This window comes from Lithobates pipiens, unplaced genomic scaffold (genome assembly GCF_037356315.1).
Source record: "Lithobates pipiens isolate NorthernLeopardFrog02 unplaced genomic scaffold, aLitPip1_a1.2 Scaffold_22, whole genome shotgun sequence".
In the NCBI taxonomy this organism is placed as follows: domain Eukaryota; kingdom Metazoa; phylum Chordata; class Amphibia; order Anura; family Ranidae; genus Lithobates; species Lithobates pipiens.
In genome coordinates, this window is record NW_027507784.1 from 152,453,010 (window position 1) to 152,468,841 (window position 15,832).

Sequence of the window (15,832 nt, forward strand, 5' to 3'; positions counted from 1 at the left end):
ATAAAAGTGAAATATTCCTTTACATTTCATACCTGGGGGCTGTTTATAGTATGTCCATAGAGCGGCACATTTTTCCCATGTTTAGAACAGTCCCTGCACAAAATGACAAAATGTGGGGACCCCCACGCCATTTTTTTTTAAATTTGGCATTGAGTTCCCCTTAAAATCCAAACCAGACCTGAAGGGTCTGGTATGGATTTTGAGAGTGACCCCTAAGTCATTTAAAAAAATAATTTGGCGCAGGGTTCCCCTTAATATCCATACCAGGCTCTTCAGGGCCTGGTATGGAATTTGGGGGGCCCCTAGGCAATTATTTTTTTAAATTTTGGTTTCAGGGTTCCCCTTAATATTCATACTAGACCCAAAGGGCCTGATAATGGACCGTGGGGGATCCCATGCCGTTTTTTTCAATTGACTATTTTTCTGTATTGCTGGGACCAACAATTCATTATAGCCACGCGTACTTTTAAATTACTTTTTTTCCTTTAGAAATGTCATTTTGTGCAGGGACTGTTCTAAACACGGGAAAAATGCACCACTTTACATGCATACTATAGACACCCCCCAGGTACGGAATTTAAAGGAATATTTCACTTTTATTGTTTTACTTTAAGCATTATTAAAATCACTGCTCCTGAAAAAATGGCCATTTTTTTTTTTACATTGATACATGTCCCCTGGGGCAGGACCGGTCCCCAAACACTTTTTATGACAATAACTTGCATATAAGCCTTTAAAATGAGCACTTTTGATTATTCATGTTCATGTCCCATAGACTTTAACGGTGTTCATATGTTCTGCCAAAACGTTTGCCTGTTCGGTATGTTCTGGTGCGAACCGAAACAGGGGGTGTTGGGCCTATCCCTAGTACTGACTAGCATTCCAATGTTTCTCTTCTTCCTCAGTTTTACTCACTCAGCTAATGTGACCCCAAAGCTGATGGAGAGAGTCAGGGGAGGGTCAAACAAGGATGCAATGCAGGAGACTGACATTCTCCCTTGAAACTGATGATGTAATTGGTCATTAGAAGGACAGCATCTAGAAGGTCGTAATGGTGCACAATGAAAACATGTGGCTTTGTGTAACTGTAAGGCATGCTTCATCCACCCACTGCCTGTTTACAATTTTGGGCATTTTTTTGCGCATTTTGCCAAGGCACCCCTGAAGAAACCTCAATGCACCCCAGGGTGCTTGGGCTTCCTGGTTGAAAAAGGCTGTAGTAGACATTAAATAGTCAGGTAAAAGTGATATATAAATATAATATATGTACAGATATAATGGTATATGAACTATTTTTGAAATTATTTTTAAATTCAATACAAATGTAGCCTTCTTCATCATCTTGAGAAGCAGTGTGAATCTGAGAAACATATAAACAAAAGGAATAAGGCTCCCGCTGTCCACTTTATCATCAATCTATTATTATGTAGTTGTAAATTTTATAGTTGTAAATTACCTATGAGACTGACTTACTAAATGCTAATGCCTACTGGACAGGAACACTTATGTGAGGGATGCATTCTAATGACTGTACCGCTTATTATTTTTTAAGAAGTGACGTAATAAAAACAAATATATGAATTTGGTTATTATTCTTGGGTACCTCAAAAGTCTGTGTCACGAACTTTGCAGCTGACCTAACGTGCAGAGGGAAGGCCTTTTGTACAGCCCCAGCTCAGAGACCACTGTTGTTGTGAAAGTGGCTGTGGTTTTGGTGCCTGTGTAGCCTTCCGCTGAAAGTAGTGATGCGTAGTGGGTGCATCACCAGAATGGACCGGATAGCTGGAACAGTAGATATCAGCAGGGACAGTAGACCCTTGGCTGGTGGGCAGCAGGTAGCAAAAGGCAGCGGCTGACAGCTGGTGCAGGAAGACTGGTGGGTCACAGTAGAGGAAGCTCCAGCGGGAGCCAGGAAGGTTCATGCAGGACAAATGAGAGACTGGATACATGGTCAGACAAGCCACATTGGCAATAGACGGTCAGATGCAGGCATAAATAGCAGGCAAGGAATGGTCAAGGTACAGGCAGAGGTTGGCAACATAAGATCAGACAGATGGGAAGAAGGCAGAGGCAAAGTCCAGATACAGGCCAAGGTTAGGGCAGGTAGCGTTCAAGGGAAGTCAAGAGCAGTCAAACACAGGAAGGCAGAATCAGATTCAGGGACACGGCTACGGCTACAGATTAGACAGCAAAGGACTAGTGCAGCTGCTGCACTTATATAGGCCTTTTGGTACCAACGTTAACAGCACTGTGTAGGAGAGGCCCAGTTCTCATAGCTACAGTGGGCAAGGAGAAAAGAGAGCTATTACATACATCCTGGCATGAATAAAAATGTAAATATTAAATAAAGAAAGGGTAGCAATCTGGGAGGTGGCATATACCTCATAAGAGTTAACTTTTTCATGCAGCGTTTTTACTTAGTGAGGTCCACTTGAATTTACAATGCTTTTTTTTTCTTTTATCACTTCTTCAGCTTACCGTTGTCCACGTGTAAATATATCCATCGATATTAAACACAGGTACAATGTAGAAATCAACTTCTTTTAGGACTTTGGCAAGAATAGGATCCGATTTGTGAGATGAAACAAGCTGTGAAATGGAATATTGCATAAATGAAAATTAAATAATTAACAGCATTAAAACATGTGTTGCTTTAACAACTCCAGCCCTGGAAGGTTTACTCCCTTCACGACCAGGCCATTTTTCGCAATATGCCACTGCATTACTTTAACTTACAGTTGCGAAGCTGTACCCAAATATACATATTTTTGGTAAAAAAATTCAAATAAGCGTGTATTGCTTGGTCTGTGCAAAAGCTGTGGAGTCTACAAACTATGGGATATGTTTATTGAATTTTTATTTATTTTACTAGGAATGGCAGCCATCAGCGATTTTTAGCGGGACTTTTAAAATGAACGGACTTGCCCACACACGGAGAAAAGTCTGTTTGTTTTGAACGCGGCTCCAGGTAGACAGGACTAGCAAAGGAAGTCAATATCGCCTCCATCGGCAAAATTTAGACATCGCTAGCCCCGTCACCTGGTATGGACTTAAAAGGGAAGCCATACGCCGAAAAAACAGCGTGGGGTTCCCCCCCAAAGTCCATATCAGACCCTTATCCAAGCACGCAGCCCGGCTGGTCAGGAAAGGGAATGGGGATGAGCGAGCGCCCCCCCCACCCCCTCCTGAGCCATACTAGGCCGCGTGCCCTCAACATGCTTTTGGCAAGGGGGGGCCCAAAGCACCTTGTCCCCATGTTGATGAGGACAAGGGCCTCTTCCCGACAACCCTGGTCGTTGGTTGTCTGGCGGGGGGCTTATCGGAATCCGGGAGCCCCTTTTAATAAGGAGCCCCCAGATACCGGCCCCCCACCATATGTGAATGAGTATTGGGGTACCATGTACCCCTACCCATTCACCTGGTGAAAAAAAAGTGTAAAGAAAAAACACAACACATGTTTTTAAAATAATTTATTGGACAGCGACACATACGGACAAATGGGAATCAGTGCAACCCAGCTGGACTGGTACAGAAACCAGAACTTTTAGAGAGAATTAGTCTAAACCAAACTACAGCTTCAGAAAACTAAAAATAATAGCGTCTGCCAATCAGGAGCAGGGCGCTACATGCTCTCCCTCCGCATTAGACGATGTCCTTATTGTCTGGAAAAAATAAAAAGACTTTCAGTCCTGAAAGCCTGGTACCTGAACTCAAAACTTGGATAGGGAAGGGAAAAGGAAAGGTAAAACAAACACTCAATATATTTGAACAATTTTACATGCAAACAGGTTACATAACACATAACTCCCATCCTCTAACTATCTAAACCACCCACTCTCCAGCAGCTTGATAGAGGATTTTGTTGCTTTCCTGAAACAAAACACACAAAACAGAAGCATATAATTTGTGCGACTATAAGAGGCAAAGCCCCATTTAAAAAAAAAATGACTCCTTCTTTCAAATATATTTAACTGTGTGTCTAAGTGCAAAAGTTCAACCTGTTGTGCAAACCTCCACCATCTAGTGGCGAAAGCACTGAAGAACAAGTCCATTATACAAGTACTGGGGCCGGTAGATAGTCTTGACCCAAAGTCTCTTTCCAGGAACCCTAGCGCTATCTATATAGTCCCTACAGTCCGTGGATTTTAAAAGAAAAGAGAGTTCCTCCATAAGAACTGCCACTTAACCAGTTCCCAACCGGCGCACGGCGATGTACGTCGGCAGAATGGCATGGGCAGGCAAACTGGCATACAGGTGCGTTCCGTTGAATTTGCTGCCCTGCCGTCACGTGCGTGCCGCTGGTCGGGACCCCCGTGAGTCCGGTCGTGGGTCTCGCAGACTCGATCCCCACAGGGATACCCACGATCGTCTCATGTGGAAGATGAATGGGGAGATGCCGTTGTAAACAGCATCTCCCCGTTCTGCCTAGCAACAAGTGACACTGATCTCTGCTTCCTGTGATTGGAGCAGAGATCAGTGTTCACTAACACACAACCCAGCCCCCCACAGTTAATAACACGCCCCTAGGACACACTTAACTCCTACACTGCCACCCCCGGTTAACCCCTTCACTGCCAGTGTCATTTACACAGGAATCAGTGCATTTGTATAGCACTGATTGCTGTATAAATGACAATGGTCCCAAAAATGTGTCAAAAATGTCTGATGTGTCCACCATAATGTCGCAGTCACAATAACAATCGCTGATCGCCGCCATTACTAGTAAAAAAAAGTTATTAATAAAAATGCCATAAAACTATCCCCTATTTTTAAACGCTATAAATATTGCGCAAACCAATCAATAATCGCTTATTGCGTTTTTTTTACCAAAAATATGTAGAAGAATACGTATCAGCCTAAACTGAGGAAAAAAAATGTTTTTTTGTATATTTTTGGGGGATATTTATTATAGCAAAAAGTAAAAAAAAATGCGTTTTTTTCAAATTTGATGCTGTTTTTTTGTTTATAGCAAAAAAAATAACAAAAAACAAACCGCAGGGGTGATCAAATACCACCAAAAGAAAGCTCTATTTGTAGGAAAAAAAGGATGTCAATTTTGTTTTTGAGCCATGTTGCACGACCGTACAATTATCAGTTAAAGCGGCGCAGTGCCGAATCGCAAAAAGTGGTCTGGTCATTGGCCTGCAAAATGGTCCGGTCTGAAAGTGGTTAAAGAAAAAAAAGTCAAGGTGATACATCACCAATAGAAACGGGGATCTGGCAAAGTTATGGCTTTTCCCTTGGCATCCAATGTTGTTATGAAGAAAACGATGTTGTACTTTCCCGGCCGGCAAATAATTATTTTGTGTGCATGAATGTGTCTCCCACAACTCCAGTGCTGAAGACACCCGGTGAAATTATCATCCATAGTTGGGGAACATCCTGGCTTCCTAAAAGGTTTTGACACTTTCAAATAGTCCCAAACATCATCTGCATACCAACGTTCTCTATGCTGTTCAATCTCTTGCATTATTTCCTTAGGTACATAGGGAAATTCTAGCCCATACTCGGTAGCTACCTGTTTATTCAGCAACCGATGTGATTGGGCGAGTCTAGGCAGAGATCGAGCACTTCCCAGTCCAGGAGGCACACATGAGTTAGGCGACTTCTGTACCATGGCATAGGCAGGCAATTCCTTTGCCTAAATATAGTATATAAAGTATTATCTTTGGGCATAGTCTCACTAATAGTCACTGGGGTTCCCGCCTGAGGCGATGCACTCTCCGAGTTTAAGGTTAGCCAACCAGACACATTACACGTCAACATCATCAGCGTTTACCCACAACATCTCTTGGGACATGATTTCAAACAGGTCATCGTCCCCAGATATGTCCAACAAAGAGTCTATCTCAGAGTCTCGTAACTCTTTTGCCGGTAGATATCTACAAACAGTCCCACTAGGTACATTTTCCCCAGAGCTATCAACCGTTCCTGTAGCTGATTCCTCGGGAGCGATCACTTTCTCCGAATCCGGTCCAGGCAATTACTGAGGTAGGCCTTGACAACGGCTGCAGGAGGCTTTCACGTATCCCACCTTCCTTTGAGTAGATGCAGAAAAGTGAGTGGTGGTGGAAGGAGCAGCTTCCACGATGTCTACGGTTGTTCCTCTGATGGCAGTAACAGTAACACCTCCCTCAGGAACACTGATTGTAGCAGTTGGTTTTGAAGATGTACACAGGAGTAAATGTAGCGGTCTCCTTGGTGGCGATGCCCGTAGCCCAGTCCATCCTATAGGCACGAGGTGGCTGCTCCACTGCGAACAGGTACTCCCCGCAATGCAGACATCGGATGAGGGTTTGCGCCCAGTCCCTCGCACCTGTTGCACAGCATGCCCAAGGCCTCGACATCTCCTGTAATATACAGCATGAAATGCCCCTGCGGTCTCAGGTGAATCCTTGTATCTGTCAGCAGAGTTCCAGGCAGTCTGATACTCGTAGTGGTACCCCCAGAGAACATCCTAGGTTCCATAACAGCCTCCACATGTAGCACACTCCCAAGGGAGCTGCTGGCTTACCGTTACCTCACCTGCTCGCCTCTTCATATTAGAGGGGTCCCGTTGGAAAGTAGCCCAAATGATGATAGATCCGACACTTAGTCCTTTTCGAGGATTTATTTAGGGATAACACAAAAGAAGGAAAGAAACAAAGTCCTTCAGTAGAGGGTTAGAGGATAAAGGGGAGTCCAGTAACCCGCAATTACCTAGTAATTGCGGGTTAGAGGTATTAGTCAGATCCAGCGGACAAACAGCTCCACAGACTGGATCCAGCAATCACCGGATAGGACCCTCTCACTTGACCTAGCAGCCAATGAGATGCTCAACAAAGTCTCTGCCACAGACTTGTCAATTGAACTTAGAGATTTTGAGAGTTTTAGGAAGAACTACCATACAGTACCAGATTCTTTCAGGTGACCCGGCGATACTGTAAGGGTATTGATCTGGGTTGCGTCCTCCAACTGAGTTTCCAGGCTCCTCCAGAAACACCAGCCTTGCGCTCGGTCCTCCACCTAAGAAGTCCTCCCCTGGATCCTCCAGTTTCCTTGGCCTCTCCCTGCAGGTGAGACAGCACAGGACCGCCCCTGGATCAGCAGGCCCCAAGACATTCCTGGGTCTACACTCTCAGTTGCAAAGCCTCAGGCCAGCCGGCCTCGAGGCGCAGAACCATGCGACACAGACCCCAGGCCAGGAGGGCCATGAGGTCAGTATAGCGGACCCCAAGACAGGGACCCAGAAACAGACCCCAAAAAAATGGTGTTGGTACCTTCAATACCCTCTCCCAGAATGCACAGCAGGGAAACCACACCCACTGAGCTATTTCCGAGCAAGAGGTGGCATTCAATGCATCCAGCCTGCTGCTGTTCCACACCTACCGGCGGTGACAGTGACAACTACAGTCAAGTGGGAACCAGCTAGACTGGTACAGAAACCAGAATTTTTAGAGAGAATTAGTCTGAGCCAAACTACAGCTTCAGACAACTAAATTTGAAAAAATAATAGCATCTGCCCATCAGGAGCAGGGCGCTACACATGTTTACAAGTATCAAATGTTTTGCCTATAAAAACGCTGCTGCCAGGAGGAAATGCGTCTAGCAGAGATGGCAAAACATCCTGTGTGCATGATGTGGTTAAGGTTCACTGAATTATCTTTGGACATGGTAAGGCTGCTTTAGTAAAGAGGTTAGAAAGGAGTTGTGTGAATGTTCACAAAGTGTTTTATCATAGGTCTTTTTTTTTTTAACTAACTCAGAGATGAGTTGGGGGGGGGGGGGGGAGAGCCAAATGGTAGGAGGTTTTGACCTTTGAAGGGAAACTGTAATGGTTTATGGTCTTATTTTTACAGTTTTATATGGTCTTATTTTAATTACTTCTAGTTTTATTTTTTTAGTTTATACAACTGTTGATTCATTTCTTTACTAAATGCATACAGTCTTTTTTATTTTACACATAAATGTTTATTACAAGACAAAGGATTCCCAGAGCACTATAAGGTAGCTAAATAAAAAGTATCCTTTCAGGCAGACTGGCTGTCTTTGAAACTTTGTCATTAGCCATTATAAAAATGCCATAAATCTTTCCCATAGTTTGTAGACGCTATAACTTTTGCTCAAACCAATCAATATACACTTATTGCAATTTTTTTTTATCAACAATATGTAGAAATTTTTTTTAAAACATTTTGGGGATATTTATTATAGCTAAAAGTTAAAAATATTTATTTTTTCAAAATTATTGCTCTTTTTTTGTTTATAGCTCAAAAAATTAAAACCACAGAGGTGATCAAATACCTCCAAAAGAAATCTCTATTTGTGGGGAAAAAAAGGATGGCCATTCTTTTTGGGTACAGTGTCACATGACCGCTCAAAAAATGCCTGGTAATTAAGCAGCCAAATCTTCTGGCCTGTAAGTGGTTACCTAAGTTGCCAACAACCTCAATTTATGTGTGATGCAAACATGCTGAAAGGAGCTGTCAGTTTAAGTTGCTTAAACAGAAAGGTTGTGTTGGGACACTAAGTGCCACTTTGACTCCTTTCATTGGTTTTGTGGAACACCGTTTAAAAAACATACGAAGACACTTGGTTTGGACCTTGCACATATAAAAAGAGGGCAAGGGAATGTATATTATATAAACGTGGGGATTTGATTACCATGATGGACACTTACAGCCCTGGTTGTCACCTGCACTTTATTGTCTTGATATAAACTATGTTTATTTTTTCCATCTGTTATATATAAAAATAATAAAAAAATGAAATTTTTGAAATGAACGGACTCGCCCACACACGCAGAGGAAAGTCCGCTCATTTCAAACGCGTCTCCAGGTAGGCGGGGCCCGCGAAGCATGCGTTGCTGGCCCCACCACCTGGTATGGACTTAAAGGGGAACCCCAACGCCGAAAAAAATCAGCGTGGGGTTCCCCCCCAGGTCCACATCAGACCCTTGTCCGAGCACGCTACCCGGCCGGCCAGGAAAGGGGGGGACGAGGGGGGGGGGGGCGAGCGACGCCCCCCCCCTCCTGAACCATACCAGGCCGCGTGCCCTCAACATGGGGGGTGCCTTGGGGAAGGGGGGGCCGTGCGCCCCCCCCCCACCCCAAAGCACCTTGTCCCCATGTTGATGAGGACAAGGGCCTCTTCCCGACAACCCTGGCCATTGGTTGTCGGGGTCTGCGGGTGGGGGGCTTATCGGAATCTGGGAGCCCCCTTTAATAAGGGGGCCCCCGGATACCAGTCCCCCACCCTATGTGAATGAGTATGGGGTACAGAAGAAGAGAAGAACAGAAGAACAGAAGGCGGCGATGACAGCGGCGACAGAAGATCGGGCCACCGCCTGTAAAAGAGCTATAAGAAGGCGCGGTGGCCCGGCAGAAGAACCGAAGAGGGGGACAAGACCCCCGAAGTCGGAAGAAGAGGCCGGCGGTGAGGAAGAAAGCTGGGCTCCTCCGCTAGTAAAAGAGCTAGAAGAAGATAGCGGAGGAGTCCGGCGAGAAGACCCTCGAAGACGGAAGACCCCCGGAGCTGTGCAATAAACTATTTTAACCCTTGTGTGTTGTGTTTTTTTGTACTTTATTTTACAGGTGAATGGGTAGGGGTACATTGTACCCCATACTCATTCACATAGGGTGGGGGGCCGGTATCCGGGGGCCCCCTTATTAAAGCCCCCCGCCCGCAGACCCCGACAACCAACAGCCAGGGTTGTCGAGAAGAGGCCCTTGTCCTCATCAACATGGAGACAAGGTTCTTTGGGGTGGGGGGGCCGCGCGGCCCCCCTTTCCCAAGGCACCCCCCATGTTGAGGGCACACAGCCTGGTACGGTTCAGGAGGGGGGCCGCTCGCTCGTCCCCCCCCTTTCCTGGCTGGCCGGGTAGCGTGCTCTTACAAGGGTCTGATGTGGGCCTGGGGGGACCCCCACACCGATTTTTTTCGGCGTTGGGGTTCCCCTTTAAGTCCATACCAGGTGGCGGGGTCAGTGACGTCTCCTTCGCGGGCCCTGCCTACCTGGAGACCCGCTCAAAATGAGCAGACTTTTCTTCGGGTGGGAAAAGTCTGTTCATTTCAAAAGTATGGTGGACTGGCATACGCACAGCCGGATTGTCCGCCGAAATGCAAGTCCGGCGGGAAGATTGGAGTGCAAAACTACTTTCTAAGTCCGTCGTACTTTCAGGTCAAAAAAGTCTGCCGGAGGCTACACACGGGGGGATTGTCCGGCGGACTTGGGTTTGCCGGACTTTTCCACCCGATTGTTTAAACGTGTGTACGTGGAATTATGCTACTTTCACACTGGGGCATTGGGGGGCAATTTTTAGCATCGCTTTACAGTCATTTTTCTGTCCCTTTTCGGGTCCCTATCACTTTTAACCCCTGCTAACGACCGAAAAAGGGTTAAAAGCGCCAGCTGCAGCGCCGCTTTGCCGCCACTTCGGCGGTGCTGCCCATTGCTTCAATGGGCAGGGGGCGCTGTAGCCTATATCGCCTCAAAGAAGAGGCTTGCAGGAGTTTTTTGGCGTCCTGCCAGCGCACACTGGAGTGAGAGGATAGGCTCTTTGCAGGCGCTATGCAGGCGCTACTTTTAGTGCTATAGTGCTTGTAAAGCGCCACAGTGTGAAAGCAGCCTATGATTATTTATTTAGAGCAGTAGCAGCCCTCCCTTTCTCCTCTTCTTGTTTCCTTCCTTTTTGAAAACACCTGGTTATGTAAGCTAACAGAATCTCATTAATAACAATTTATTGTAATTTAAATAATAGATTTACACTTCACCTCTTTTACGAACCACTGACAGAAAGCTACAGAGACCCATTCTCTAGCATGAAATCCACAATCAATAAACATGATTTTTTTCTTCTTTTCAGATGGCCATCCAACCTGTGAAATAAAACCAAACAAAAAAAAACAGTCTTTAATACATGCGTACAAACACACACAACCTCCATTTAAAAAGGTGAAATAATATTAAACGTCAGATTGGCATTCTTCACAATTTCCTGGCTAAGGAACAAGAACTTTAACTAGATTGCTTTTAAGATGGACATATGGTTAGGCTGTTAGATAGGTCATCAGAGGTTCTCCAAAATACCTAGAATATCTTATCAGAACAGTAATGAAATTAATATTTTTTTTTCTTACCCTGAAATAGTATATTGGTCGCTTTTCATAGGTTTCTCCTAAATACAGTTTAGTTACCAAATCATTGTGGTTCTCTTTAATCTGTTCCATCCAGTCATAGATCTGTAATAAAAATATACTAGTATTACAATTTGTACAACTATAGTTTAGCTAAAGTTAACTTTAAATATATTAACAACAGTACAATTAAATTCCCAATCACACTTGTGTGTTGCAGCAATGTGGACTTTCATGCATGGCATCTTCTCTGTGGATGCCACCCCAATCCAATGTACATTACTTAACCAATGCATGTTATCTCATGCTGTAACGCTTAGTAATGCACATGCATTACCACACTGCAATAAAGTTTTGATAAGTGTAAATGGGCCATACATGTTGGACTATTTGATAACAGATGAAAATGATAAGGTTGTAAAATATAAGCTGGCAGTAAGGATTCCATATCGTTCCTTTTTTTCATGTACTATATTTTAAGTTAAGTATGCATAAAAAAGTATTTTTTTGGCCTAAGGGAATGTTCTAAACAATAAATTGGTGCTGAATGCCCAAAGTATGGTGTTATAATACTTTTTTTTACATTATAGTAAATAGGATATACAGTATCTCACAAAATGAGTACACTCCTCACATTTTTGTAAATATTTTATTATAACTTTTCATATGACAACACTGAAGAAATGATACTTTGCTACAATGTAAAGTGAGTGTACAGCTTGCATAACAGTGTAAATTTGCTGCCCCCTCAAAATAATTCAACACACAGCCAATAATGTTTAAACTGGGGCAACAAAAGTGAGTACACCCCTAAGTGAAAATATTCAAATTGGGCCCAATTAGCTATTTTCCCTCCCCAGTGTTATGTGACTAGTTAGTGTTACACGGTCTCAGCTGTAAATGGGGAGCAGGTGTGTTAAATTTGGTGTTATTGCTCTCACTTTCTCATACTGGTCACTGGAAGTTCAACATGGCACCTCATGCCAAAAACTTTCTGAGGATCTGAAAAAAATAATTGTTGCTCTACATAAAGATGGCCTAGGCTATAAGAAGATTGCCAAGACTCTGAAACTGAACTGCAGCATGGTGGCCAAGACCATACAGTGGTTTAACAAGACAGGTTCCACTCAGAACAGGCCTCGCCATGGTCGGCCAAAGAAGTTGAGTGCACGTGCCCAGCATAATATCCAGAGGTTGTCTTAGGAAAATAGACGTATGCATGCTGCCAGAATTGCTGCAGAGGTTGAAGGGGTGGGGGGTCAACCTGTCAGTGCTCAGACCTTATGCTGCACAATACATCAAATTGGTCTGCATGGCTGTCATTCGAGAAGGAATCCTCTTCTAAGGATGATGCACAAGAAACCCCACAAACAGTTTGTTGAAGACAAGCAGACTAAGGACTTGGATTATTTGGTTCAGATGGTGTCAAGCATGTGAGGCGGCAACCAGGTGAGGAGTACATAGACAAATGTGTCTTGCCTACAGTCAAGCATGGTGATGGGAATGTCATGGTCTGGGGCTGCATGAGTGCTGCACTGGGGAGCTACAGTTCATTGAGGGAACCATGAATGCCAGCATGTACTGTGACATACTGAAGCAGAGCATGATCCCCTCCATTCAGAGACTGGACCGCAGGGCAATATTCCAACATGATAATGACCCCAAACACACCTCCAAGATGACCACTGCCTTGCTAAAGAATCTCAGGGTAAAGTTTATGGACTGGCCAAGCATGTCTATAGACCTAAACCCTATTGAGCATTTGTAGGGCATCCTCAAACGGAAGGTGGAGCAGCGCAAGATCTCTAACATCCACCAGCTCTGTGATGTCGTCATGGAGGAGTGAAAGAAGACTCCAGTGGCAACCTGTGAAGCTCTGGTAAACTCCATGCCCAAGAGGCAGTCCTGGAAAATAATGGTGGCCATTAGAGTTGAGCGGACACCTGAATGTTCGGGTTCGACGGGTTCAGTCGAACTTCGGAAAAAAGTTCGGGTTCGGGACCGAACTTGACCCGAACTTGACCCCGAACCCCATTAAAGCCAATGGGGACCCAAACTTTTGAGGACTAAAAGTGTTGTTAAGAACATGGCAAGTGCTCTGCAAACAAATGGGGATAGGGAAATAACCTAAAATAACATAAAAAAAAAAAAAATATATATATATATATATATATATATATATATATATGCTGGAGGCCCCCTTCTCAGAAGAAGAGGTACAGGAAGTGATTAAGAACCTCAGAAACTCAACGGCACGATGCCACACATATGGTAGGAATGCCCCAGAATACGCCCTTTCTGGAAAAGAATTATTCAATTTAATGGATAAGCTAGTAGGAAAATAAAATACTTTGAAATAAAAAAAATAAAAAATTATAATCTTGACCTAGGAGGATGAGGTCCATATGGAGTAGGAGGTTGAGGTGGTGGTGTAGGTGTAATCGGCGGTGGAGGAGGACGAGGTAGCCAACACTGGTTCAAAAATACAACAATGGCTGGGTAAGGCCGGTGATGTGTCGAATTCTGTCCCCCGTCGGATAGTGTCCGTCCTGTACTGTGTTTGCTCAGTATGTAGAATAAGGGGATTTCTAAAATCTCCGAAGACGAACGGCACTGCGCGGTGAGTCTAGGTTCAAGCCACACCATCCGAGGTTCAAGCCGAGCGAAGCGAGGCCGTGCCCAAAGCGTGGCGAGCGAAGTGTGGAGAGTGAAGCGAGCCTGTGAGGGGCCCTGTTACTATGTGCTACCGTATGTCCACATGGATGGTGGGGCTTGAACCTGCACTCACGGGCCAGGCACCGTTCATCTTCCGAGATTTTCGGAATCTCCTTGTCCTCGGGCCGGACACTATCCGATGGCCAGACAGTTTTTGTCAGAACACCGGTATACATGTCTATTCCTCACATGGTACGGACAAGTCCTGTGCGATCCATGCCTGGTTCATTTTAATAAACGTGAGCTTGTCCACATTGGCTCTGGACAAGCGGCTGCGCTTGTCTGTGATAACGCCCCCTACCGTGCTAAATACACGTTCAGGGCAGGCCAGCACCTCCAAGGCGTAAAGGGCAAGCTCACATCTGCTATGTGCCCAATTTGGAGACCCAGAAGTGGGGCAGACCCATCATTCAGTATGTGTAAGCGTGTGCACACATACTGCTCTACCATGTTGGTGAAATGCTGCCTCCTGCTAAGACGTTCCATCTCAGCTGGTGGTGCTGGTTCTTGTGGCATGCTGACAAAGCTTTTCCACATTTCGACCATGCTAACCCTGCCTTCTGAGGTGCTGGCAGTGCAACGGCTGCGTTGGCGACCTCTTCCTCCTCCTCTGCCTTCGCCTTGTGCTTCCACCGTACCCCCGCTGTCTACCAGCGTGCGCTTGTACTCGCGCATCTTAGTATCATGTTCCAGTGAGGGAATTAAGGACAGTACGTTGTCCTTGTAACGGGGATCCATCAGGGTGGCCACCCAGTAATCAGCACCAGTTAGAATGTGGGCAACTCGGCGGTCGTTGTGGAGACACTGCAGCATGTAATCGCTCATGTGTGCCAGACTGCCCAGAGGCAACGAAAAGCTATCCTCTGTGGGAGATGTATCGTCTGTGTCCTCTGTATCCCCCCAGCCACGCACTAGTGATGGCCATGAGCTGGTCTGGGTGCCACCCTGCTGTGAACATGGTTCCTCCTCCTCCATCTCCTCCTCCTCATCCTCCACCTCGTCATCCTCCAGAACTGTGCCCTTGCTGCTGGACAATTGTGTACCTGGCATTTGTTGGTGAAGGAACCCACCCTCATAGCCACTTGTGAATGACTGTCCTGAAAGCCTTGCAAATGATCCCTCTTCCTCCTCCTCCTGTGCCACATCCTCTTCTATCATCGCCCAAAGTGTTTTTTCAAGGAGGCATAGAACTGGGATAGTAACGCTGAGAACGGCGTTATCGGCACTGGCTATGTTGGTGGAGTACTCAAAACAGTGTAACAAGGCACACAGGTATCGCATGGAGGCCCAGTTATTGGTGGTGAAGTGGTGCTGTTCCGCAGAGCGACTCACGCGTGCGTGCTGCAGCTGAAACTCCACTATCGCCTGCTGCTGATCGCACAGTCTGGCCAGCCTGTGCAAGGTGGAGTTCCACCTTGTGGGCACGTCACATATGAGGCGGTGAGCAGGAAGGCCAAAGTTACGCTGCAGCGCTGACAGGTGAGCAGCAGCAGGGTGAGAACGCCGAAAGTGCGCACAGACGGCCCGCACTTTCTGCAGCAGCTCTGGCATATGGGTGTAATTTTTAAGGAACCAATGGACCACCAAGTTCAGCACATGCGCCAGGCAAGGGATGTGCATCAAACCGGCTAGGCCCAGAGCTGCTATGAGATTTCGCCCATTATTGCACACCACCAGGCCAGTCTTGAGGCTCACTGCCACCAACCACTCATCGGTTTGTTGTTCCATGTCCCTCCACAACCCCTGCGCGGTGTGGGGTTTTTTCTCCAAACAGGAAAGTTTTAAAACTGCCTGCTGTTGTTTACCCCTGGCTGTGCTGAAGTTGATGGTGAAGGTGTTACGCTGACTGGATGAGGAGACGGTAGAGGATGAGGAAGCGGAGTAGGAGGAGTTGGCAACAGGAAGCAAACTGAAGTGCCTTGCAATCCTCATGGTGGAAGGAGATGAGCCAAACTGCTATCCGCCTCAGGCCCAACCGCCACTGCATTTAGCCAGTGTGTTA

At 45.7% G+C, this 15,832-nt stretch overlaps 1 protein-coding gene across 1 annotated transcript in view; it reads right to left on the reverse strand.

Moving 5' to 3' along the window:
- Nucleotides 1-15,832, reverse strand: part of LOC143924260 (carboxypeptidase O-like) — an 84,732-nt gene that overhangs the window by 38,155 nt on the left and 30,745 nt on the right. The window contains 3 exon segments of the mRNA XM_077448468.1: nucleotides 2,479-2,589; nucleotides 10,753-10,857; nucleotides 11,119-11,220. Of these exon segments, the coding sequence (XP_077304594.1) occupies nucleotides 2,479-2,589; nucleotides 10,753-10,857; nucleotides 11,119-11,220 (318 nt within the window).